The sequence below is a fragment of the Zeus faber genome, assembly GCF_960531495.2.
Source record: "Zeus faber genome assembly, chromosome: 11".
Lineage (NCBI taxonomy): Eukaryota > Metazoa > Chordata > Actinopteri > Zeiformes > Zeidae > Zeus > Zeus faber.
Window position 1 is genome coordinate 15,692,554 of NC_137205.1, and position 24,121 is coordinate 15,716,674.

Consider the following 24,121-nt stretch of genomic DNA (forward strand, 5'->3'; position numbering starts at 1 on the left):
TAGCCATGGATCCTTAAAATATATAAAAATTAATACATCTAAAAATACTCTTCCAACTCTATTCTTAACAAAAGCTTCGCTGATGATGACTGTGATGGAGTCGATATCATCATGAAGGACATATTGCAAGTTAAAAGAGTCGACTAAATCACAGTTCAGCTAAAACAATAATCCCATTGGAACCTTACATATATTTACGAGGTTACTTACCGTTTCATGGAGTTTATCCAGCTGCTCACACTTGCCCCTGCATCCCATAACCCCTTGCAGGTCGTGTCGAATCCGGCCCAGCTCCGCCTCTAACCTCTGCACCTCCGCCAGCAGGACATTGTGGTCCTCTTGTTTCACACCCAAACTGAGGGTAAGGGAACAGAAATGACACAACGTGCCCATAATAATTCACATAGTCATTTTGTGTTTGTAGTACAAATTTGTACTATGATATTTTCCTAGTTATGGCCTCGTACCTGACAGCAACTGGAGCTGTTGCAGCAGCGACGCTCTCTTTCTCCATTCTCTCTTTTTCCTGCTCGTAGTGCTGCTGCTTCTGTTGCACATCCTGCAACACAGCCACGCGTTAGGGTTGAAGCAAGTGCACAGGCTGAAGACCATTTCCAGGAATAAAAACATATCCTCAGGTTCATTCTGGCTTTAAAAAATGAAATTCAAGTACTTTTATTCAGCACTGTTTTTTCATTTTCAAGGTCTCTTCTCTCTCTCTCTCGCATCATCTATGTCGTAAAAGTGACACTGGAAATGTTTCATTACGTAATGACTTGAATCCCCAAACCAGTTTTCAATTATCACGTTTTTTTCCCCCAATTTTCTCAAGGTATTCCAGTACTCCAATTTATGAGGATGAAATTCAAGCAATTCAAGCACCTCAAAGACCTGGTAAGCACCCGATATCCTGGAGGAAAACGTTACATTTTTGAGACAGTCGTACGAGAGCTGTCGTATACTAAAATCGTAGGGATTTTCTAAATTTGATACTTGATCATCTTGATAAACCCGTCTCTGTCAGCCTGCTGCATTTAGTGCGGCACGGTGCGTTTTTCCCCAGTAGAAAAGCAGCAGCACAGCTGTACCTCCGTCTTGGCGGTCAGTAGGTGGAGCAGCGCTTCCACCTCCGCCAGCCGTGCCGCCCGACTCTGCAGCAGCTGCTCTTCATTCTGCGGGGAAGATGGTGGTGGTGAGGATTGTGTGGGTAAAGGGATGAGGACAGGGCGACTAAGAATTGGCATTTCAATTTGAAATGGCTCCACAAAAAGCCAAAGCAGTGAGCCCATCCAAAACAGATTTAAGCCCCAAAGCATCTCCCTACCTGCGCCCTGTGTGCGTCCTGCCGCTCCAGGTCCTCTCTGAGCAGACCCAGCCTTTCCTCCAGCAGGGTGGACACCCAGACGCCCAGGCTCTCCCTGTTGGTTTGGGTGTGGAGCTGCTCCTTCAGGCGGCTGTAGAGGCCCAACGTGTCCCCATGTCTCTGCTCCTGCCTCTGGTCACCCTGCTGGACCTTCTCCCACAGCAGAGCGAGCCGGTGCTCCAGGCGCTCCAGGCGCTCCAGGTCCACCCCAGACACCACCACTGGGGGCAGGATGGGCTACAGGGGGCGAAAGGAGGTTGGAAGGCGACAGATGGCAGATCTACCAAGTAATGCAAACGCATACTTAAAGTCAATACAGGGTTTTCCGTGTCTCTTACCGGTGCCTGAGACACAGGGGGGTCTGGGGTGTGCTGCAGCCATGGTTCTGGCGATGCAGGGGCTGGGGCTGAAGCCGGGACCAGGCCGGACAGGAGGGCAAGGGGGGACGCCGAGCGCCAATCACTCAGGTTCACAGCTGGCAAATAGGCAAGGATGACTGCGGTAGACTGACCCCAAAGCCATAAAGCTGCAGGCAGAAAACACAGACTGTTAAATGTGATGCAGTATCAGCAAACATGTGGGTTTGTCTAGGCGTGAGTTGTGAAGTTTGAGAGCAGGGGAAGCTCTGTCGCTGGGAGCCCAGTAATGATGACCTGAATCCAGTACTGGAAAGTGTAACACACCCTGGGGATGTGTGCCGGTTAGCGTCTCCGCTGCCCTGCCACTGACGGATCCGCCAGTGTGCGCTCAAGGCTCTGTTACAGTCACCCCAAACGAGCTGTGCGGCTCATGGCGCGGGCACGACCAGAGAGCACGAGCCTGCCCCGATCAGCCACAACATTAAAACCACCACTTTACAGACCTGCCAACCTTGGGGAAATATTTTGAGTACCACAACAGTGTAACACGGAGTCTCTGAGTTACTGCAGCTAAATGACTACAGTTATTCACACCGTAACCGTCTCGTAACGAGGATAATCACATATTCTATATACAGTATGCACATCCATCTCATTAGGATATACACCTTGAAATGCATCATCTTGTAAATTTACTGAACATGTTTACAACTAGAGATGCACCGATTGTAATTTTCTTGGCCTGACGATTTCGATTTTTGCATAATACACATTGACTATTAAATAACTTTTACATTGTCGTCCGATCATGTTGAGTTTATATCCATGATCGGAGAATTCAAATTTTCTCATTGGGTTTATCTGCTGCACGTCAATAACAAATTCATTGTGTGATCTGATCACGCTCCTGTGATAGGACAGCTGCACATACGGACGACCGCTGCAATTTTCAGTTACCACATAGTGAGATTTCTCATTTTGACACTGTGTGTTTATTTTGTTTATTATTCACTATGGAACAATAATAGAACATGAAACTGTCACTGAGTTCCAATAAAATAGAAAATGGGACTCTCAGTAAGTTTCAGTATAATTCAACCTGTAACTCCCACTGAGTTAAACATATAACTAACATGGAAATGTCCAGTTCAAACTTCAAATTAAAGTCTCTTTCGCTTTTAAGTGCAAATATACATTTCTGTTAAATTTATATGGTACTTGCCATTCCAAAAGAAAATACAATCATTGCAGAAAAAAAAAGAAATAATAAGTAAGAATAATAATTGACCGACTCTTCTCACTCTCGTTCACTGGAACTTACCGTGCATTTAACCAACTGAATCAAATGGAACGACTCGTTTTACTGAGTGAATTGTCCAGAACAGAGTCTCAAAAAAAGGGTCAAACCTTTTATCACGATCGGAGCTTGTGCACTAGGAACAACCAGAGCAGACGCTCCACTGTACATATAGTCTGCACAATTTTGGAATATTGTCAGGCGATAGAATATTTATCCAATAAAAAGCTGACATTTTCTTTCTCTTGATCTCTAGACCTGCCGTTTTGGAGACGCTCTGACCCAGGCGTGTAACCATCACAATTTGGCCCTTGTCAATGTCACCCAGATCCTTACGCTTTCCCATTTTTCCTGCTTCCAACACATCAACTTCAAGAACTGACTGTTCACTTGTTGCCTAATACATCTCACCCCTTGACAGGCGCCATTGGAACGAGATAAGCAATGTTATTCACTTCACCTGTCAGTAGTTTAAATGTTGCGGCTGATGGGTGGACATAGTTGCGCACTGCCATGTAGACACCGTGGCAATATTCTCCTGAAAGACCGGGAGCAGTGTGTGCGCACTAAATAACACTATGGCGACTATAAAGCAGGCTTTAGTGGGCTAAAGCTGCTCAGCACCCCAAAACTAACCTAGAAGCAGCAAGAGCAGCAGGAGCAGGAGCTTCCATAGTTTGGGAAGGCACCTGGAAGACAAAAACACACACACACAATACAAATACATGATAGAAATCATCATCTCGTAACTCCTCAAATGTTTGTACTTAATCAGAATCCAATATTGACAAACATTATCATATTATCAACAAACTAATCTTAATTCTTGTCAGTCAGTCTGATTAATCGTCTGATTCATTTGAAAAGGGCTGTGGTTTCACAGTCCCTGCGTTATTGCAGTGAGATGGGTCCGCCCTTCTTTTTTTTTGGAGTATGAGAGTCTACAAAGTACTAATCTAAACAGCATGCGTGCTTTTTGCCGATTTCTACCAGTAGAAGACGCTGAGCTGCAATTACTTTCCGTAATGTTGATTTAATCACATTTGCGAAGAAATGCTATGACCTGGATTGACGTACGCGTTTCATTAGATAAATTAAATACACATGTTTCAATTTTTAGCTCAAAATAATCATGTTTTGGAGCAGAGCATCTCCTGAACTGACTTAAAATCTCAGCAGCTACTTTAACACGCACACACATGCTCAGGCCCCCAGCTTTCCAACTGTAATAAGTGTAAGAAGTCAAATCCCCACCTGTGTGTGTGTGTGTGTGTACCATAAATGTTTGGCTACCAAGGTCATGTGGAGATAAAAGGCTGGTCTCTCACCTCGTCAGAAAGAACACGTTGAGGAGGGACATCAAAGACACCAGCTGGTACCATCCTGTCGCAAGAAACCAGAACAGGTCCCGGCCTCCCCTCACTGGACCCATTAAGAAAATAAATCACACACACACACACACACACACACACACACACACACACACACACACACACACACACACACACACACACACACACACACACACACACACACACACACACACACACACACACTTTAATAATTACACAGAGTAGCAATTAAAGAGATTTAATGATAGAAAATCATTTGCGGCGGAATGACCGTCTCTTCGAGGTCTAAATTGATGACTTCATCATTAATTATTCATAATTATTTGAGTGCGTTCTATGTTGTGTATGAAAAGTGCTATGAATAAAGGTTATTACCATTATTATTATATAATATCCTTTATTTTTATAGCAGCTTCCACACACGGCATGTCACTCAAGTGCTTTACATTAAAATTTCATCAAATAGTAACAATAAAAACAAAGCAAGCCAAAAAATGTGCATTTACAAGTAGAGTTAAAAGTAGAATTAAAAGAATTAAGTAAATAAAAAACAGGGTAAGAAGAAGCGTTATAAAAGCTGAACAAAAAAAAAATTGAACAATTATTATCCATAGACTTTGCAGAGAAGGAACGTTATTATTATTATTATTATTATTATTATTATTATTACTACAAGGGGAGGGATCAGGGTACTACCAACCTGGAGCTGCCAAGAGCATCCACAGCAGCGACAGCAGCCTGTGGAGCACAGTCTTCGTCCCTGAACCCAGCGCTTTACCTGCTCTCATCAAACACTGCCCTGGCTGCAGGAGGCAGTGACCTGGGAGACACACAGCGGGAAAACAATCAGGCCAAAGAGAAAAAACGATGACCTGAAGAAGTAATGATCGATATTTCATTATGAGGTTGATTGGAGATGTGGGTGTGGTTTAATTAGGCCGCATGGGTTGCAGAAACAATTATCCCCATTCTTTTTTCTCCACGGAGTGTTGCGCAAGGGGACCCTCGGGAATTTCCAAACATTGCATTGGCATGAAGCTCTTATCATGAATATTCCCCATCGTGACAGCTGATGAGTGCCAGGGGTACTTTAGTATTTAATACGATTTGAAGCAGAAACAAAAGGCTATAAGAGACCAACATTGATTCGAGCAGAGTTGGAGTTTAGTTAGTATATTTTCCTGGTACAGTATTAAGTCTATTATGGAATTTACAAAACTATTGTATACTTGTTTATTTCTTGGTGTAGTTTAATACACTTTCCTTAGCCAAGAGACTCCTGCAGGTCTGTGCTGTGTGATAATACTGAGGTTATCATTTAAGGTATGATCTAATGGGGAGGAAGACACTTCCGGAAGCACCACCCGCATCTGCAACCCATTCCCACATGAATTCAGAGGAGAGGTGGTGTTAACCTGTGTAAGCCAGGAGGCTCCACAGCGCCCCCACCAGGCGCTGAGGCCTGGAGGCCTGTGTGCGGAGGACAGTGTGTGTCTCTGAGTACTGCTTCCCTTTACAGTCATCGCCTGTGCCAGCCCATGCAATGGAGAATGAAAAAAATATAAAAAGACAAAAATAAAAACACACACAAAAAACACAAAGCACGTGCAAATAAATTATTAAATGGATTTCATAAACAGAAATGGCAGAGCAGAAGCAACACAATATTTAAAATTGGTGTAGTCAAAAAACAAACTAAATAAATAGATAAGGTGAATGAGACAAATGGCAATAACAAGCAATCGCTGTGATGAAGGCATCATCTGTACTTTTTGGCTATTTGTTTACATTCGATTGTTTTATTTTGACTTTTTCCGTCTATATTATTATTATTTTTTATTGTCCATTATTTCAGACCGTTACGCTTTTTTTTTAAATGCTAATGCCTGATTGTGATATGGCAAATAGCAGTTGGCCACCTGCATGAACATTAAGTTAACTGCGATAAAGAACATAAAAACAGCTTTTCAACCACAAACCCAGATGGCATCCAGTGGCGGTGTCGCCGGACCACCAACACTGTTTCATTGTTCTCTGTCTCACATTGACATGTCGCGGCCAGCCTCATTACTCATCCTCGTGACATCATCTTCTCTGAGTGTGTGTGTGTGTGTGTGTGTGTGTGTGGGGGGGGGGGGGGGGGGGCTGGGTGGCATCTGGAGAACTGCACTATTGAGGGCCAATTTCAGGTTTAACGTTCATGCTGGGGCAGAAAGTCTAGCTTGACTGTTCCTGCATAGCTGTCGCTAACAGTGATAAGTATAGACCGCTTTATATGGTTATGTATAGTTATATACAGTGTAGTTATGTAGAGTTATATATAGTTATGTGTCAAAGGACAAGCATCTGGTCCCCAAGAGGTCACAGCGGTCAATAGTCTGCAGCCTGGCTCAAGAGGTTCACATAACCTCTGTTCACAGATCCAAACACGGGCAACATCATAGAATTTAGTCTGCCAATCACGCTGCCGTGAGAATCACTTCATCGCATGTGTGTGTGTGTGTGTGTGTGTGTGTGTGTGTGGGGCTACTTACACAGGGAGCCGTTTAGATTGAGATGTGACGCATCCTGTGTGACCAGATCTTTCACATTCATACTCCCACAAAAGCTGGAGTGAGCTGCAACACATGAGGACATGTTTATTTGCATTAGAAAAAAATAAGCTGATTGATGCATGTCTATGAGATGTAAATAAGATGCACGAGGAAAAAGTAAAATGGCTGCGATGAGGAAAAAGAACCTGCATGGCAAGCGGTTTACAACCAAATGAGGAACTCTAAATTCTGAAGAAATTGTGGGGATAGAACTGCCTGGAACATGGGGCTAGGCAATCAATATTCAGCAATGTATTATGACAATCATATTATGAGACTCTAAATATCTGCTTGTATGTATAAGAAATCCAACAGTGCTGCATCACATTGACTGATGTCTTCATTGAGTTATACTACTGAAAGATGATACAATATTATTGAACATTTCCCTATTTGGACCATAAACAAAAAGCTAGACCAAATGAGCTGCGGGGGCACACAAACTGAAGCCTAGAAATAAGAAATTAGGCCAAATCCTCCGTTGAAAAGACAGATGAGGACAAGGACAGCAACAAAAGTGGTGTTGCAGAAATGCTTCCCGCGCTTTGAGAAATGAATTGCCTCAGAAAGGGACATAAAACAGGTGGAGAACACGGAGAAACAGAAGCAGAGAAACAGACGAGTAGCAGTCCAGAGAAGCTCCTTCTACTCTTTGAAAGCTTACTAAAGACACTCCTCAAAAACAATGAAATGATCTCCTGCCAAACCTGAACTTCAAACTTTAGTTCGAGCTCAAAGGGAAATGTTTTGATGCAAGGGGGGGGGATTAGCACCTCGCAGCAGCCATAGACAAGGGGATACAAGATACGGCAAGACAAGAAAAGACAAGGAGGGAGAAAGGACAAGTTATAAATTAAATTAAATGAAATAATAAAAAATGACAGCGCAACAACCCGAGCTGAGAAGTTAAAGACGAAAAAGTTAAAGAGGAGCAGAGGAGGTCGAACGGGAGGGGGGGGGTCAGGAGCTGTGTGACCTGCGACCTTTTGGCCTCTGCGGTATTAATGGTTACCTTCTCCTTCGTAGCCATTGGCCCTGCGCCCCAACACCCTGTGGACGGTGTTCTGCTTGAACAGCCACAAGCTGGACACGCTGGACGACACAGTTCGTCTCACAGAGTCCGAGATGGATGTCAGGACACCTAGTGAGGGGGACACACATACACACACACACACACACACACACACACACACACACACACACACACACACACACACACACACACACACACACACACACACACACACACACACACACACACACACACACAAAACAACTATATCACACCAAGGTGGTGGCTACAAAAGTGAAGTGAGGGTTGCAAAATAAGAGATCCAAAGGAGGGCGGGATTGAGGCCCCTCGATGATGAAGAAACAGAGGGGAAAAGAGGTTGTGAGGTCACAGGTGGAATAGAGAGATCCCCCGACAGAGCCACAGAGAGATCTGGGCTGGGGGGGTAAGAAGGGCAGAAAGACTATGAGCAGTGGCGAATTCCTCAGCTGTGTACCTTTAGCTTGGGGGCTCTTGACCCTTGAACCCAGCCAGAGCACATTGTTGAAGAGCAGCGTGACGACACTACGTGGGCCGCGACACGTCTGCTGTGGCGCGTACACGAGTTGGAAATAGACGCCAGGAAACCTGTGGAGAGACCCCACTGACAGTTATGTTCCTGCGGTCAACAACAACATTGACTTTTCTTTTTGAAATCCATGGTGTCGGTGCCTTAGGGTAGGTTATGAACTTTTGTATGTTAGTAGAACTGTTTCTTTTCGGTCCGATATCAAGGTCAGTGATTAGGAACTGGAATAAATCCAACTATTACTTTTCCCACAGAACTTCAGACAGGTAAGTTTAAGGATTTTCTTGGATTTCTCTCTACAGGTACGTATGGAAGTCTAAAATGAGTTAGGTTCACCTAGAACAGGTTAAGTTTAGCAGTGGAGGTACCAAAACAAACATACTGTTTTAATCAGGCAAAAGTCTATGTTGAAATGAAGACCTCGTAAATTCAAATTTAAGAAATCATCAGCCTTTTCAAGGACCTGAGTTGAGTTTATTCGACCTGGGGGTTAATAACGCAGTGGAACCACAACCCATCATCTTAGGCGAGCAGATGGACATGAGACAGCGCCTCACCCGTCTTATTCCTCCGACTTTTGTGTCGGGAGTATATGCTGGAGGAACATGATGACGACGATGAGGAGGTGGAGGAGAAGGCTCCTAGTGCAGCTTCAGCACCCTGAGATGACGAAGAGGAGTGAGCAGTGAGGGCGTCTGTCCTTTGAGAGTGTATGGAACAGTCTTTACAGATGTAACCGTTGAGGGACGTCGTGTGGGACTTGGACGCACAGAAGTCGCCGTTGACCCCGTGCTCATGGCTGGAGGTTCTCCCTGAAGGTGAACATAATAAAAGGATAAAATAATAATATTGTCTTTTAAAAGGACTATTTTAAAGTTCACTATTTTTCAACCCAGGCCTTAAAATTTAAAAATGTCGGTTCCCATGATTTATATCTGTTGATAGCACAACCTCATTGAACGCTTTCCTACTGAGAAACTGATCACTCTGCTGCAACTTCTCACTGTGCTTAAATAAGAGTCCAACGGAGCAAAGTCTTAAGACCTTAAAAAACAATAAATGTTCTTTTTGAAAAATGGGAAACCTGCGTTATATGGTCACAGGATTGTTAGCGCATTTTCTTTTGAAAATTCTTTCAAACGACTTTTTGCAATTGCTGGAGGACATCCAAAGCGTCACATTGGCAACAGCGACTTTCCGTTTCTAGTCTCTCACATTAGCGTGGAAGCAGACAAAAAGCTCATTTGCATTCGTGCAAAAGAGTCAATAAAACCCAGAAAAACCCTGCATTTAAGCACAGCGAGAAGCTTTAGCAGAGTAGTACGTTTCTCAACAGTAAAGCACTATACCGTGAAACACTTATACATCCTGGGCCTGGGTTGAAAAATAGTGGACCTTTTCTTTAAGGCACTGAATGATTCTCTTGAGTCATTCTTAAATAATAACCGAGTATGTTATGCATTACAAACCTGTGAGTTCACCATCGTGACTGAACCCTGTAAAGAAAACAGAGAAACGGTCAGTGAGAGCCTTGAACCCTTATCGGCCCAACTTATAAACAAGTGCGATGGGAGTCCTCGCCGCTACGGCCTTTCTCCCGGGAACCACATCAAAGGGGTCTACCCAGACTTATTACACATAAACTGCCACAACACCCTGTGGTAAACCCCATTCATGGTCAATCAACCACTGCCTTGCATGTGAGGCATCAGTTCTATACTGCTTTGCCATTTTAACTTACTGCGTTAAGCTTGTCCAGACTAGGTCCTGCCTTTTTGGCCACTGTCTTTTCCATATGCTGCTATTAGTATGAGCAAATGAGAAACATGCTATGGTTCTGTACACTGTATGGTACTATATTCAAATCACAGACCATCATGGCCAAATATGCATCATCAGTGGACTTTCCGAGAAAATCAATGGAAAAGACCTAAGAAAACCAAGCACGGCATCAGCGTCTTCACTTCTGACCTATTTGTTGCTTTTGGACAATTTACATTTGACAGTTAAACCTACAATGTATTGGTTTTATATGTAATAACTTGATTTAGAAAGCGTCATTCAAGGTATTAATATCGATCTACTGACCCCAGTGTCCATCAACAGTGGTGGTATGTCTTAGGCTGGACTGGTCCAAGACGGTGGAGGACAGCCGGGATCCAACGATGGCAGCGCCGCTTTGTTGAACGCTGCCGCTTTGCTGAATGCTGCCGCTTTGCTGAACGCTGCCGCTTTGCTGAATGCTGATGCTGCCGACGGGCGTGTTTGTGGTGGAAAAGGACAGGGTCTTCCTCGGCGTGGCCATCTGGCTGAGAGACAGAGACTGGGAGCTGGAACTGGACTGGTGTTTTCGACTGCGTACCGTCCTGTTGGGGAAAAGAGGGGAGACCCACAGCAAAGGGATCAGCTGAGTAAGTATGGGTGTGAAAGAGTGCCGGCTGAGAGACAGTAAATAGGAAGGAGTGAAGGGCCAACAACATGGCAATGGCATAAGTCAACGTCCTCAACACAAAGATCTACTATCAAGAGCCACATCAAGCAGGTGAGATATGTGACACTTTTTGAAGCTCTGCGTTCTGAAGTTAGTCGTCTCTAATGATGGTAATGGAATGACATGTCCACCATGGTGTTCTACTGAACCCAAACTGGGGGCCTAATGGGTCTGTGGCTAATTAATGGACGACACTTAGAATCGGCATCTGTGGTAAAATTGCGTCGGTGCCTCCACAAGATAAGCAGACGGACGGACGCGATACTTGTACGCGCGAGTCGAGTCCGCTGCCGGCCTCACCGCGTCTCTCTCCGGCCAACGCTGCTGCGGTTCTCCGAGTGCTCGGCCATGCTGTCGTTGCCATAGAGACCGGCACTGTTCTGCAGACGCAGGCTCCGCCGTGACATCCTGGGCGAGTCAAAGACTGGAGCGATCTGGTGCTCCTGCTCAAACTCTAGAGCAGCTGTGGAGTAGCTGGAACTGAGAGAGAGAGAGAGAGAGAGAGAGAGAGAGAGAGAGAGAGAGAGAGAGAGAGAGAGAGAGAGAGAGAGAGAGAGAGAGAGAGAGAGAGAGAGAGAGAGAGAGAGAGAGAGAGAGAGAGAGAGAGAGAGAGAGAGAGAGAGAGAGAGAGAGAGAGAGAGAGAGAGAGAGAGAGAGAGAGAGAAGATGACGATAAGGAGGAAAGGGAGTTTGGATAAAAAGAAATAGAAAGTAGAAACAGTGAAAGGAGAGAGGTTTGGGAAAAAGAGAGAGAGAGAGAGAGGCTGTGAATGGGAGTGACATAACACAGGACAGAAGGGATCTTATCGGCGCTGCGGGGAATTCAATCTGGCGACTAACGCGATCAGATGCAACCAGGCTTCCAGAAGACAGGAAGTACATTCCAGTGCCGAATCAACGCTGACTAAGCATGTCTTCTACTCTCTCTGCTACTGTGTCATCTTCTAAATAACAACATATTCCAGATTTAAATTCTACTGCTTATAAGACCCTGAGAGAAGGCAAAAGGCAGTCCTTTCAGAGAGCACACATTTTATTGTGATATTGTTTTCTGCAAGACCAATAGGCCTGGCAGGAAATGACTCACTCCATAAAACATTGACGGAAAAAAAAGAAGAGAGAAGAATAGGGTCGGTGTAAACAAGAGAACCTCTGCTACAGAATCAGTTGTATATTCAGACATACTTTTAGACAATATTTTAGTGTACTGCTATATAGTGTACAAGTCTACATGACTTGCCATAACAAAATATTTTTTTGACAGCCAGGAGGAATAAGGGAAAAACTCGTTGGCCACACCCCGGTGGTAAGAGACCGCAAACAGAGCCAAAGTAAACATTCCGACCAACCAATATAACAAATTAACAAGTTGAAAAGATTGCAGCGAAGATAACGGGAGATAGCTTCTCTTCAAGCAATGTTGTCCTGCTTGCATATACTCATCACTGTAGCGTATTATACTACATTTGGGTTTCTCCAGTGTTTACCGAAACACCAATTTGTCTTGGATGATGAATTATGATTTGATAAAGTAAAACGGAATAACACGCACTGCTTCTCTGTCGTATCAGCATTTCCTGTCGTGTATGCAAACATTGGGATCTGGCCACGGGTGGCGTGACGGAGAACGTGTGGCCATCACGCACGGTGTCCCCCCCTATTCCAGCTCCCCTAGATCTGGCTCAACTAAGGCTCATGAACCAGCAAACCAGGGAGATTTAAACTAAAACCTGTTTAAAAAAAATAATAATAATAAATAAATAATTTCAAAAAGTTTGGATTTAAAAGCACAAACCTGTGCCTCAAATGCCTCAAGGCCAGAGAGAGATAAATGGAACATGTGTTTCTGCAGCAACATTCAAGCACCTGATGAACCACCACCACAGTATAATTGACAGACATGCTTCTCCTTTCTTCCTTCTGGCATTAAGCACTGAGGATTACCCCCCATCCCCAACCCAGAGCCAATTATGTGCTTTGCACCGCTCTATGGTAGCTCCTACCTGCCGCTCCACTCCCTGTGTTGATGGATCAACGCGGGGAGTCACAGTGCCAGGATCACTGTGACTCCTAAGACATACTGTATATTGTACCTGATCACAGCTCTTTAGTGTGTTGTTCACTTCCCAATTTTAACTGGAAACATTCCTTTCTTAACCTTATGGTTTACTGGTCCTGCGATTGATCATTTTTTGAAAAGATTGGTTCATAAGATATATTGAATAAATGCAAAATATGATGTATGTTCATGCCAAAATGGAAACTGAAAAACGGTCTAGTCTGTTTGCAGATGGGATTTATTCTGCCACTGCAAACTATTTTTACTTTTGGAAACAATTAACTTAATCTCAAGCCAACCAAACAAACAAATGTTTGTTTATGCACATTAAGGCTGGTTCAAATATTTGGCACAGAGGTTTTAGGAACATATGAAAAGAGGAAACCTGAAAGGTAACCAATTAAATGCAGTCCACGTGCTTACTTTACTACCCCCACCCCGGCCAAAGCTGCTCAACTGTAGTACACAATTACATACTGTATACAAGCTTCCAAATACAATACACGGTGTTTACCACAGAAATCTGTAAATTTGTAGTTTCATCCCATGATGAGTCACCTTTCAACTTGCTGGGACTTAACTGTGCAATCTTCAAGGAAACTCTGAATTTGAAACACTTCAAGTCACCGCCCTGGTACAGTGAAGGTATCCTATTATGCTTCAAAGTTGACTTTCTTTGACCAAATAACAAATCTGGAAGGTGAGCTTTTGTTGTACACGTGCCTTTGGTCTTCTGTAGCATGCGCATGCAGGGTGCATCGGTAATGAAAGTGCTTTGGAGCACTAGGTATGCCAGCGCAGTGTGTGTGAGAGAGCAGAATCCCTGCACTGTCTGTCTGTCTGTATGTTGCTCCAGCCAAGCAGGACCTCTCATTGCTCCAGCCAAGCAGGACCTCTCACAGCCTGTTGGTTTACCTGACATAAAACTCGGCATGATGCCCTTTATCGAGGAAAAATACAACACAGAAACGAATGACTGTCTGGATCATGCAAAAGTAAGTCGCTCATAAGTCGGAAATCTTAAACTTAAATCCCTCATAAGTTGGCACATGTACAAGCACACTAATGGGAAAATAATCTGGCCTGTTTGTTTGAAGAACATTTCATGACCATTTAAATAGAAGCTTTTTGGACCCAACTTCACACATTTGGACGGGCTGTAAAAGGTGCCCTGCTTGCAAACAAATCAAAAAAAAATGTAAGTCTCCGTATCGATCTCTGTGCCTCGCTCTCCCAGGCTGCCCCCACAGCCCACGTCAGAGATATTAATAGAAACAGGCACAGTGAGTGAGGGAGCGAGGGAGGGAGACAGAAAACTATTTTAGATCCTCCGATGTACGGAAACTTCTTCCCTTACATAATAGCTTTACTTTACTCACACTAAGCAGGCACAGCCATCTCTCTTACAGCTCACAAGTGCCCATAGAGCAAAATCTAATTGTTGTGAAATCGGAAACAATTTATGTTTATGTATTTTATCTATTCAACCTCTATGGTAATAGCAGCTTGAAACAAGCTTTAAGTATTAGGACTTGCTTGACAGAATATATCTGCTGTTGATGTAAACAAATTTGCCTTTCCAGGAATTGAACCTACCTTTTGTCACGTCATGTTTAAAATTGTAATGTGCTGATTTTTACTTCAAATTGTAAATTAAACTAAATAATTGCCCGAAGAAAAAAGGAGTAGCCAACATCATCATCAAACTGATAATATGATGAGACAAAATTACAACAATGTGAAATCAGACAACACGTAAACAATCAAACTCCCACAAGCCTCATGTGGCAGATAAAGTGATGAAAAACACTGGCTCTACCTCGAGTGAACAACGCAGACACTCACACAGCTCAGACAGAGATTAAAGAAACCACGTGAGCCGCAAATCTGTGCTCCAAAACCACAGGTGTGACTGCACTAGACTCAGTGAAAGGGGGTGCCATAAAAAGAATAGACGGCATCTCTGTCACAAATAAATAACTTAATCCAAAATAAAGCCATTCCAAAAGGGAGGCAACAACAACTGGCCGGTTTACAGTTTCGAAAAGGAAAAAAAAAAACGAGCCAAGGGCGTCAATGAGAGGCTGACTTAAATGTTTAAGAGGATATTAAAATGGAAGATTGATCAACGACCCAAGTAACAAAACAAAGTTAAATTAAACATTGTTTATTACCACCGGTACGTGTTATTATTCTTGTTTGTCCGCATTTCCTGGCAGCGAGGGCTCAAAGAGGGTTAGGGAAGTCTTCTCTTTATCTCCAATCTCATTTCTGTAATTTCCTTCAGGGGATGAGTAAAGTATCTATCTATCTATATGGTCCACACACACCAAAGTTACCCTCAAAATGGTATTCTTTCATTTAAGTCTGGGGCTTCCTGGGAAACATACTTTGAACACACACAAACAGGAGAGTCCTGCATTTCTGCTACCTGAAAACGTAACAGAGGAGAGACCTTTCTTCGTCCCCTGAGGTGATATGAGTCTCCATTTACAAGGGCCTCACGCAAGCGCACATATCACTTTCTATCGGTCCATCTTATCGTCGGGTGGGTACAAAGTGGCAGCCAAACCACTGGTTTCCGCGCCCCATGTCTTTTTCCTTTCCCACTCTCGCTACGCTGAGCGGACTGTTTTATGTTGCCATGGAGACTACTCTAAAACACGAGAGAGAGAGAGAGAGAGAGAGAGAGAGAGAGAGAGAGAGAGAACTATATTTGATCAGCAGCAGAGCCTGGGCCTTCCCCATTTTAAGTGGACGAATTGTGTAAGATTAGACAGGAACAAAAAGTCTCTAAATAAATAAATAAATAAATAAATAAATAAATAAATAAATAAATAAATAGATAAATAGATAAATAGATAGATAGATAAATAAATATGGTTAGCATTCAAATACCTTTCTCATCCATCCTCAAATAAGTTTTTCTTTCAATCTAAGGGTCTCATTTCTCATTTCATACGAGTAGGGAGTCTAGAATTTGAAATGTGTACAATCCTGCACTATTTTTGACTAGCTTCGGCCCTCCAGTAGGCATAGCTACAGCAGAAGCATCCAGCTGCTCCCATTTAAGCGTTTGGCACATGACCAGTGGTGCACATATTGAAACACACTCACACCAGATGCCCCAACAACTGTGACTGCAGCACACATAACACTCAGTACCAGGAGCCATATCTTCCTCAGGCACAGTTGCTTTCAAACAGGACATATCTTCCCCTGGCACAGTTGCTTTCAAACAGGACATATCTTCCCCTGGCACAGTTGTTTTCAAACAGAATAGGGGAGGATGGTTCAATTGGGGCTTAAGTCTAAATACATGACGCAATTTCGTAGTCATGTTAGTTTTCACCAGTGAGTCATCCATTGGCAGTGTTATGGAGTTAAGTTGTTAACATACTCCCTAGTCCTACTATTTACTACTGTCAGTTCAAATATCACCTATAAGGAAAAGCCAGAGCTATAACCGGAAGCCCCGTTTACTCACATACATCGGTCGACCATAAAATATGGAGCAGCCTGAACGAGGAGTCATGCTATTCCACTCCACAGGGCCTGAGTCAAAGATAGTTTGTCATTACAGTACAGATGCTCAATGTATTGTTTTCAAATTGCCATTGCAATTTCAACATGTGCAATACCCATACATTGCAAAGGGCTGTAATATGAAAGAGAAAGGTCAATAGTTAAATAGATTTCATGATATACAAAGCCTATAAGCGATAATTTTTAGGGGCAAGTTTTGCAGCAGATCATCTAGATCAGTTTAAAATGCTTAATATTTTGAATATTACACCATGTTCAACTCGCCATTATAAAGCCCAACAAAGTTCATCACACATGGCATATTTTCTGCAATACTGTATAATACTATTTCATATTTTGAGAAACCATTGAGACATTCTACTTCCCTAATTGCAGGCTCTAACATCCGTTTACAAACTCCATTCGATACAATTTCACCATTGGTTCAAATGTGTGTGCTTTGTCAAAGAATTGCAGAACAAAATTAAAAACATGTAGTATGAATGATGACAGGCCACATTCATTCAAATCATATTGCGGATCATTTGTCTAAATTAAAAACGTATAATTATTGCCTACTCACATTTTGACTTTGACACTGATGTCTGTAGACGTGTGTGTTAAAGGGGATCTATTAAATATGAAAAACTCCCTTTTTCAGTGCGTGTGCACATACATTTGATCTCTGCTGGACCTACTAACACACAAACTGTGAAATAAGACAACCCAGGCAGTTTTTTGTTTTTTTTTTCAGTTTTTCTGAATCGGTCAGAAAACATTTGCTTCCACAAGCCATTCAGATTTGTTTCTTAGGTCTACGTCACTGAGAGACTCAGTGGAATTGGAACCGCCCCCTATCTGAGTTACTCCAACCACAGCCTGAGATGTTCTGGACCCGCAAACATCGAAGCTAAGATCTAAGCATGGAAACTGCTCCGTGACAAAACTGCAGACGAGGGAACTGGAAGTATTTAAACCATAATTTTGCTGTGTGTTTCGCAGTTCATTACTGGCAGTGGAGTAGTGTGCTTGCCTTATGAGAGTTGGAACAAACTTTTAAATTAGGCCTTGTAGATATCATATGAGTGAAGATTCAGCAGCTGTATTGTTTATTTCGTACATCAAATTTGCTCAGAAACAGATTTTGGTGGAGTGATAAGGGGAAATCAGTGAAAGTTTATGTATTTCATACAGCGGAACCATACTACTCATGCTCAAAACCCATTGGCTCACAGAGCTAGGGGCCTCAGGAGGGAGGCGATGCACACTGAAACATACCATCAGGAAAAGGAGGGATTTTCAGGCATGTTACAATGGCTAGAATGCAGTGGTATTTAAGGAAAACAATTTCAAAAGACAAGTTTTGGGGACTTCAGAGAACTATATTAACTTGTTGAAAAGGGGTATAATAGGTCCCCTTGAAGAGTAGGTGTTCAATTTCAGATCTCATTAATCTCAAGTATATTGATCATAACAGTATCATAATCAGGTTATTCATTAAACTGACAATATACAACGTTTGCACCGCTCTCACAAAGACAACCTGAGTGCTTTGCTATGGCTCAGACTGCTCCGTGTAAATGATCAACACCACTTTAGAAATGAGAGAGAAGTTGTATTAAATTGAAAATTGTCACAATTTTAATTTAATTTGATTTGATTTATTTTGGCTGCACAATCATAGACATATATACATCGACACTGCATTGACTGCTTCGGCCCAGTGCTGCGATAAGTCAACGTTTCCGCCATATTGCAACGGGCCCGACTGGCCTGTAAACAAATACAAGTAAACGGTAGAGCTGAGGTTTTCCTGGATAAAAAAAAACCCTTCTTTAACGTTTACATTTCTCAACCGATTTCAATGAGTCATATTTATATTCAAGGGTTTATGGACTAGCTGGAGTAGATTGTTCCACTGTCCGCCATTTCCACTGATGGTCGCGCATTGGTTTATGCAAAGCCGAAAATACATTATTTTCCTGGGAGATCGTACCCGGTGGCAGTCCCAATGCATAGTGTTATGGAGGCTTATAGTGAACCAATATAAAACGCCAATGGTGTCATTATTCTATAGCCATTACACTGTGCAATCAACATTAACTTAAAGGTAAGCAAAAAAGCAGTCTATTTCCCCTCTAACAACGGCATCAATATCAGTGTTGGCCCAACATTATATAAGACTGACTGTAAACATAACAGTAATAGAATTCACTATTTTGTTTCTTTTAAAGACTTCTCCCACAATTGGACAGGACTAAGCTATGAATCTATGAATGACACCATTTCCCTGCTCATGATTATGAATGTTTGTTGCAATGGCGCAATGCTGGCCATTACCTCAAGGCTGGTGGTCTATGTTATCGGGTACACTGCCTCAGGTACGGGAGAGTGGAAAATGGACAGACTCTCTCTCCCTCCATCCACATTCGTCCCTCTAGGTCTCTCAACCCTCAACCCTGTAAACTTGTAAACGTTCTGAGACCTTGCAACAGATGGCCCAACGGTTTCTGTCACCTGACACTGTCTCTCTCTCCAAAGCACTCATTCACCACGGGCCACACATCGTTCTTGCACAATGGGCCTGTCACCACTAAGGGCGTCATGCAAGGGTAAGGTCTTCAAATAAATAACCTCAAAAGTTCAAATAAAGCAACTCTGCTCACTTGCCTAGATGCAATTCCATTTCCACAGTGCGGTGACTGTGACTGAGAAAACTCTTCTCCCCTTCAACCGCTGAGAGTAAACTAGAAAGAAAGAAAAGTAATATCCCTCTTAAACTAACTAGTTTAGAGGTATAAGCTACTAGCCTAACCCTGGGATTGGTGCCGTGCTAGCGACTGTATGATTCATTAGTTGTCATTTGAGGCTGAGTGCAGACAGGGAAGCCAGATTATCTTGTTTCAGACCTTTGGTCTACCTGTCACGTTCCAGTTGTGTGTGTGGACAACTTTTTTTACTTTCATCTTGCTTTGACCCACAGAATGTGACAATTCTTGAGTTAGCTGAAAGGTTGACCTGCTGACAGTACGGTGATACGTATACACTATATACATGTATTTTTGCCCATTTAAAATAAAAAGGGCAACAAAACAGACTGCAGAGAGTTCAACCCATTATCAAGCAATGGAGTGTGCAATGTACACATTATGTTCCTTTACTTTCTCCGTCAACAAGCTCACACCCAAAGCCAAACCCGCAGCCAATCCAGGAACTACTCAATCAAATCTAAAATGAGGGGAATATAGACATTCCATCTAGTTTTGTCAAGCAACCAGTCTCCTTGACAGAAAGCTGCCTGAAGTTGCAGTTACAGACTTGTTCCGTTGAATGAGAAAGGGCTGAACTCTTCTTGCAGATAACACTGCTCTGCATCTCCCTGAGACATGGTTGTTAATCTAATGAGTGGCTATTTGTTTTAACACGCCACTACATTACTCTGACTCAACTGTGTCAAGTCCTAACTGGTCATCAAGGTTATACAATTAAAAAAAAAAAATACATCTTCTCCAGGTAAAAACAAAAAGAAAATAAAAATGAAAGTCTGAAGCAAAGAAAAGCTAAATCCAATTGAAAAATAAATACATAACTTTTTATTCTATACTCCTGCATAGCTTTGTTCACTTTTCAAGCCTGCCCTGAGGAATTAAAAGGAAATTCATCAGAACGGAACAAGAACATTCCAACACATTCCAAACCCCTAGTAACGTACCAGCCACACCTGCATTTTACTGTCCCGGGATGAGCAGCGGAAGAGCAAAAGGTGGAAACATAAACGGCGAGGCAAAAGTCATCTAAATGTATGTATTTTTAAACATCAACCAAGAAGTCCATTTAACTAAACAAACAAACAAACAAATAAATAAATAAAACGAGAATTTTATCATTAACAGTCTCGAAAAGAAGTCTAGATCCTATAATCAAATTAATTAAGCCAATTTTTTTCCTGAGAATATTTGGATGAACACCAGGTTAAAAAAAAAAGAAGAGAAAAAGGAGTACAACAATTCTCATAACTATGGACCATTATTACAAGCAGATTTGAAAAGACCATAAGGATTCTGAGCTATTGTAGGCTGAGAAACCCGGAGAGAAAAGGACTTAAGAATCATCATGTTATTCATATCTCCTGCTCAAGAATTTCTCAGACCAGATCATTTTATCCTACAGCACTGTAAGAATGTGATTATTGATTTGACCGATACCAAAGGAACGGCTTGCATTAACAACAGCATCCGCTTTCTATCTTGGCAGACAGAATAAGACCGAATAAGTTGCTGATGCGAGCATGGAGTGAAAGGTGATCATAACCACAACCAAACACAAACGGAAATAATCTAGAATCAATGCAGAAAAATCTGCTCAGTTGAGGGGATCTTTAACATACACACAGAATTTAAAAGCATTTCCCCCAGGATATTGGGACATGTTCTTTACAATGACAAGGAGTCTGACAGTTCTGACCTGAACTGGAAGTAATTTCCCCTGCACGAGTCCACGCAGATAGGCAGACTGTGGTTGAAATGCCACCCGAACCTGAACGTTTGATGCTGCGGCCAGCACAACGAAGCACAGCAGTGAGGGCTCACCTGAGGGAGTAGGTATAGCCGGTGTTGTCGGGAACACACTGTGGCGGCGTATATGTGTGCAGGTGGGAAAAATCCATGGTCATTCTTCGGTTAGACTGTAAGAGTCAAGGTGCAATGGATAGAACTCTTTAGGCAATGCCCGAGACAAGGGGAGAACGGCGCACACACAAATTACACAGTAATAGAAAACACAACACACTCAAGACACACAGAAGTCCATTCATCCATTTGTTCAGCCAATCTCTCCATTTTAACATTTAAAAAGTCTGATAAGATCTACTAATTATATCAATCAATCAAATTCTATCAGAGTACAAGCTTTCGCAGGCCCCTTACGCATTAAATACAACATTGCACTGTGAAAGAACCGATTTCTGCAGAGTCTATTCTGTTCCCATCGTCTGGGCTACTATCCAAGAGAGCATAACCCGGCGTTGCGCTAGAAAGCCCAGCTCAGGCAGTCACTAATGAGAGCTGCTAGACAATCTCTTTCCACAGAAGCACAACAATATTATTATAGCTCTGGTCATAGACAAGACTTGGCTGACCTCCTCCTCCTGTGACCTGGCTCCGACTGGTATCCGATGAGGTTCTGCGGACGGACAGCAGCAGGGCCGCGATGAATAAAACATCTTTTCTCTTCTAAGAAGCAAATAGGCAACAAAAAAAATGCTAGTCTCAAGAAAATAAGGCCCACTGATTCGCTGGGACGCTCTGAAATCTCAAACCAAACGGCTATTCTTGTGCTGTAACAGTGAGGCTCTACCCACAGACTTCGCTGGAGAATGCAGCTAAACAGAGCCGGAGGTGGGGCCACATTTAGGTAATAGGCGGGAAGCCTCCAGCCCAGAGGGTGGGGCAGGGAGTAGCAATCCGGGATCACGTACATCTTAGTCACAAAACAACAATTACCATTTCAGTCATCCTAATTTTAATGTCAGTGTACCATTTAACTGTACTGGGTTGCTCACCACATCACATAGGATCAGTTGGAGGCAAAACAGATGTAGATGTACATACATGTGTTTGCCTCTAGTTGAAGAGATTGCTGAAATACATCCAGACCAAGTGTAATCTAACCTGTATTACAGTGCCTCAGCTTTAAGCAACTCTTATTCAAAGTGACTGTTTAAAAACATGCTCAAGCTATAATGAAAGAAAGGAGCATGACAGACACAGATGGCTTCTGCCAGAATCCACCACAAAATCTTAATCAGAGTTTAAATCCACTCTAAGGACCTATCGCCAAAAGAGGGATAATAAGAAAAAGATCAGCAAAAGCCAAGGGGGCTATTTTAATTCAGCCAGGATTAGTCCCCACAATCCCAAACCACCCCCCCCCCCCCCCCCAACCCCAAATCAGGAGGAAGCAACAAATCGGGATTTGGAGATATTAGTGCACAACAAAAACATCCTATGCAAACTTTATTTATACCTCTCGGGTTATGAGCAAAGCAATGCACAAGTTCATGTGCATTCACTTACAGTCTCTGTAGAAGTATTATATTGAATTGCGTTTTTGAAAACTTGAAATTCACAGATTTATATCAAGAAGGTCTTAATTAGTATATCGGCCTATTGGACTTTAATTCAAATAGTCGGGAGAGAGGCTGAACAAAATCATCACCAACCAACACAGACACACAAAATACTCTGAGTACAATCAAACGGTCTGTAAACAAAGAAGTTCTATACCAGGAATGTGAAACTCATTTTAGGTCGCAGCCAGATTGGTCAATATGCAACTTCATGCGGGCCATTAAACTGTTTTAATCTGCGCCTGTAGGATGCAAAGATCACTTGTCTTGATGTTTTTCGCAATTTCTTCTTTCCCCCCCAAATCACCCCTCAATAATAATTGAATGTAAATATATTTTCATGAAAATATATATCACATTGATTTATTTTGTTCCCCCCCAAAATTACTCTGTGATAATAACGGAATGTGAATCTTATGGAAAGATAGACATTATTTCCCCTAATTTCTCCCCAAATCATCCCGTGGGACGGGTTGGACCCCTCTGCGGGCAGAATCGGGGCCCAGGTGTCTTATGTTTGACACCCTTGTTGTATACAGTGAAAACCTCTCCAATATCCTACATCTTTCCACGCATGACTATTTAGTGCCACTGCTCCTTTATGCACAACAGTTTTGACGACTGTGGGGTAGTAGCCACTGGTTGGACCATTTTACTGCCATAACTGCGTTTCTACGCACTCCCACTTGAAACGCGGAATAAAGTGCAGTGCAATTATTCCATGTCCAGATCATAATCCATAATCTAGACCAAGTGTCAATTTAGGTCCGTTTACGCGCTCGTATTATGCGTGCTAAATTTAGATTAGTTTCGGTGAAATTAGATGCCATCTATTTCTGCGACGAAGACACTTAGAGACGCGCAGTGTCCATATGTTGTTAAACGAGACGAAAGGACATTGCTTTGTAAACAAACAAACAAACAAACAAAAAAAACAATGGGGAAAAAACCCTAAACATTTTAAATGTCCTTCTAGTGACAAACGTTAGAAAACGGGGCCCGAGGTTCGGGTCCGCTGTCAAAACAATTCCCCGTAAACGCGCTCGGCGCTCGGAAGGACAAAATAAAAAATAAAAAAATTAACGGGGCCACACAATTCTAATAAAGACACAAATATCAAGTAAATGAATCCAAATCCATAAACAGCATCCTATATCTACTGCATCCACTTGCCCGTATAGTAAGAGTCCATCAGTGCTGTTATTCTTTATGATCCAGTGGGAAAAGGTCCACAGATCAGCGCCATGCCCCGAGACGCACACACCCGAGGGCGGAAACAAAAACGACGGGATGTCCTTCGGAAATGTTTTTTGGGGTTTTTTTTTTTGTAAGCGCGGTCGGAGACAAAAGTTTTTAAGTTGTCACTGTTGGCAC

The 24,121-nt window shown here is 42.7% G+C and overlaps 1 protein-coding gene across 1 annotated transcript in view; it reads right to left on the reverse strand.

Moving 5' to 3' along the window:
- Window positions 1-24,121, reverse strand: part of sun1b (Sad1 and UNC84 domain containing 1b) — a 29,651-nt gene extending 5,530 nt beyond the window's left edge. The window contains 19 exon segments of the mRNA XM_080009015.1: window positions 211-355; window positions 468-559; window positions 1,089-1,172; window positions 1,325-1,600; window positions 1,702-1,889; window positions 3,656-3,708; window positions 4,348-4,441; window positions 5,072-5,191; window positions 5,787-5,897; window positions 6,906-6,989; window positions 7,978-8,098; window positions 8,101-8,106; window positions 8,474-8,604; window positions 9,103-9,357; window positions 10,015-10,041; window positions 10,634-10,911; window positions 11,337-11,516; window positions 21,210-21,304; window positions 23,921-24,121. Coding sequence (XP_079865141.1) covers window positions 211-355; window positions 468-559; window positions 1,089-1,172; window positions 1,325-1,600; window positions 1,702-1,889; window positions 3,656-3,708; window positions 4,348-4,441; window positions 5,072-5,191; window positions 5,787-5,897; window positions 6,906-6,989; window positions 7,978-8,098; window positions 8,101-8,106; window positions 8,474-8,604; window positions 9,103-9,357; window positions 10,015-10,041; window positions 10,634-10,911; window positions 11,337-11,516; window positions 21,210-21,292 — 2,328 coding nt within the window. The 5' untranslated portion in view covers window positions 21,293-21,304; window positions 23,921-24,121.